At 44.6% G+C, this 2,990-nt stretch overlaps 1 protein-coding gene across 1 annotated transcript; it reads left to right on the forward strand.

Moving 5' to 3' along the window:
* Positions 1–1,597: 1,597 nt before the first annotated feature.
* Positions 1,598–2,725, forward strand: LOC110004859 (odorant receptor 131-2-like). The gene is made up of 2 exons (XM_020660352.2): positions 1,598–1,753; positions 1,843–2,725. Exons 1-2 carry the CDS (start codon positions 1,598–1,600, stop codon positions 2,653–2,655), a joined length of 969 nt encoding a protein of 322 aa, XP_020516008.2. The 3' UTR covers positions 2,656–2,725.
* Positions 2,726–2,990: the final 265 nt, after the last annotated feature.

The raw sequence follows: 2,990 nt of genomic DNA on the forward strand, positions 1-2,990 counted from the left end.
TAATTAGTTTGACTTCTTGCTTTCTCTTTCTGTTTCTTGAGAATGATTATAGTTTACCTAGTGCACTCTGATCCGGGAACATTTTTCAATTATGGTGTCATGTAAGCCCAGCGTGCAGGGACCGTAAACAAAGTGCATCATGAGAAGAGCAATAACAACGAGTTCTCTTAGAAGTCTTCTTATCTCTTAGAAGAACATTTTATTGAAGCAGATTTGATCAGTTTTGTAACTTGGTAATCGATTGCTGCTCCCTCGTTTCACTCTGTGCATAGTGGCTGACAGGGTCCGAAATTAACACCCGGCAAGCGCCAAGTGCGGGTAGATTTTCTGTTTGGCGAGTACTTTTCAGAGGCGGGTAAATGTTTTATCAAAAAGTCAGAATAACTATGCTGTAAGTATTCAGCACGTTTGATGTAGCCTAGCTGCAGCTACTTTTCCCTGCTCCTCTCTCTGCTGTCATGACTGTGAGCATCACGGGGCACGCTGAGACACACCAACATACACTGCAGCGCGCACACACACACGCGCACGCGCACACGCACACACACACACACACGCACGCACGCACACACACACACACCGGAGCGCCAGCCACCACGCGCACCGGTTTACTTCTCGTGCTTCAGTAAACAGTTGATCCGTGATCCGTACGGACCGAGTCAGGAACACGTGATCCAGTCAAACGGTCGGTTCAACTTTTCTCCGTTCACTCTCACCGTGTCTGCAGCTAACTTAGCGAAAGCAACATCATGAGTCTGTGAACATCTCCACACAGACTCTGTGAAACAGCGCTGTGTTACAAACACTTTAGATAGGCTAGCGGACGCTGAACGCACGCTCCACTTTTCTCTTCCATCACGTGCAGCAGGAGCAGTCAGAGATAAACACACGTCCCATAACGAACAGGCTGATTATATTAAGTGTCTAATATTGTCAAAGCTAAATCAGGAAAAAACTTGTTTTGAGGATTAATAATTTATTATTCGCTGATGGATTTTTGTTTTTAGTCTGTAATGTTGTAATGCAGGGGCGGTTCAGAGGGGAGCGGGATGGGGGGGGGGTCTGGGAACTACTGCCTACAAATAATACAAAAAGAAAGGCCAGGTGGCAGGAGGCAGACCCTGGTGGCTGATATAAGCGGTCCAGCTTGGAGAGTGGCTGGTGTTGATGAATATCAGGTTGTAGCTCGCCGTCTACCCGGCTGTCTTTAGAAAGAGGTGATGGTTTTGTTACAGAAATACATACTGATGAGAAATCGACCAGAGAAGCTGCTGAACTTTAGCGATAACTCCTGAAAACGTTTGGGATCTCACATAAACTTTCATAAGGTCTCCAAAAAGTACGTAATTTAAAGGACTCTGTAACTTTCTATGGACGGAAGACCCGAAGAGAAAACATTATGTTGGATTTCTGATTTACAGAAGACGATTAGGGCCACTGAAAAAAATTTTTTGGTTCTGACTTTTTTTTGGAGATTCTGGTTCTGAGAAAAAAGTCAGAATTCAGAGATTATGTTTGAGGTTTAGGTTTACAGCATGCACCGAAATAAAAACCTTTAAATATTGTTTCTCTCCCACAGACGCCTCAGATGAACTCGATGAACGCCTCATCTAACGTCCGTAACGTGACAGGTGCTGTGAGTTATCCAGACGTTTACAGCAATGCTGTGGCCAAAAATGTGATCATTTTAGCTCTGGGCATAACCATCAACTACATCAACGGTGCGCTGATCCACACCTTCAGGAAGCACCAGGTCAGAGTGTGTTTGTGTTTGAACCAATCAGCTTCAGCTTTAAAACAAAATGTTTTCAGTGACAACGATCGTCTTCTTCTCTGCTTCAGGTCCTGAACGTGAATCCCCGTTACATCCTCTTCATCCACCTGGTGGTGAACGATATGATCCAGCTCACTACAACAATAAGCCTGTTTGTCTTAAGTTATATCTTCTACAGAATTAATGCTTCACTCTGCTGCCTCATCATAATGATGGCTGTCTTCACCACTCTCAACACTCCGCTAAATTTAGCCGTCATGGCGATGGAGTGCTACATCGCTGTTTGTTTACCTCTGAGACACGCTGAGTTGTGTACTATCAGAAGAACATATGCTCTGATTGGTGGGATTTGGGCCCTGAGTGCCGTCACTACACTGCCCGACGTCTTCATCTTTCTGGCAACTGAACCTGTGCAGGTGTTTCATTCGGCCATTTTCTGTGAGATTAATAACGTGTTCAGACACCCGGTACATGAGCAAAAGAAGAATGTGTGCTACACGATCTACCTGATTGGTGTTTGGCTCACACTCTTGTACACCTACGTGATGATCTTCACAGCGGCTAAAGGAGCAGACGGAGATGCAAAGAAGGCCAGGAATACAATCCTGCTCCATGGTTTCCAGCTGCTGTTGGCTATTCTCACATATGTTTACAATCTGATGAAGATGTCTCTGATCTACTGGTTTCCTAAACATTTTGTACATGTAGGCTTCGTTTTCTACATCATCATCCAGATCCTTCCCCGGTTCATCAGTCCCATCGTGTACGGCCTACGAGACAAGATGTTCAGAAAGCATTTAACTAAGTATCTGCTCTGCACAGTGAGAACAAGCATCAAACCCTGGACTGCAGCTAAACCAAGCGGCAGCATCCAGAGTTAAGAAATGAAATCAATACGGAAGTAAAAAACGCTGCAGTTCCTCAAGTTTCCACTTGGGGCTGTCAGCAGAAGTCACACACACACACACTCATGGTGAAATGCCCATTCTGACAGCAGAAATAATCAGATTCACAGCCTGGTACAAAAAACAACAACATTTGGGTCTGAAGAGTTTTGGTTAAAGCTGGCCACACACAAGACGATTCTCAAATATAAACCGATTTAAAAATGTTGGAGACCAAAAACATGAGGACAGCTTCAGATTATTTTTAATATTAGAGTCTTCTGAACGCACACACGAGACGACTTGGCAAGAACAGGAGACCACACCTGCTG

This window comes from Labrus bergylta, chromosome 5, assembly GCF_963930695.1.
Source record: "Labrus bergylta chromosome 5, fLabBer1.1, whole genome shotgun sequence".
In the NCBI taxonomy this organism is placed as follows: domain Eukaryota; kingdom Metazoa; phylum Chordata; class Actinopteri; order Labriformes; family Labridae; genus Labrus; species Labrus bergylta.

What these genes read in the sequence shown, in the direction of transcription:
- LOC110004859 (XM_020660352.2), top strand. Translation starts at nt 1,598, where the DNA reads ATGAACGCCTCATCTAACGTCCGTAACGTGACAGGTGCTGTGAGTTAT. An exon ending in ACACCTTCAGGAAGCACCAG is followed by an intron (nt 1,754 to 1,842) that starts GTCAGAGTGTGT and finishes TCTCTGCTTCAG; the next exon opens with GTCCTGAACGTGAATCCCCG.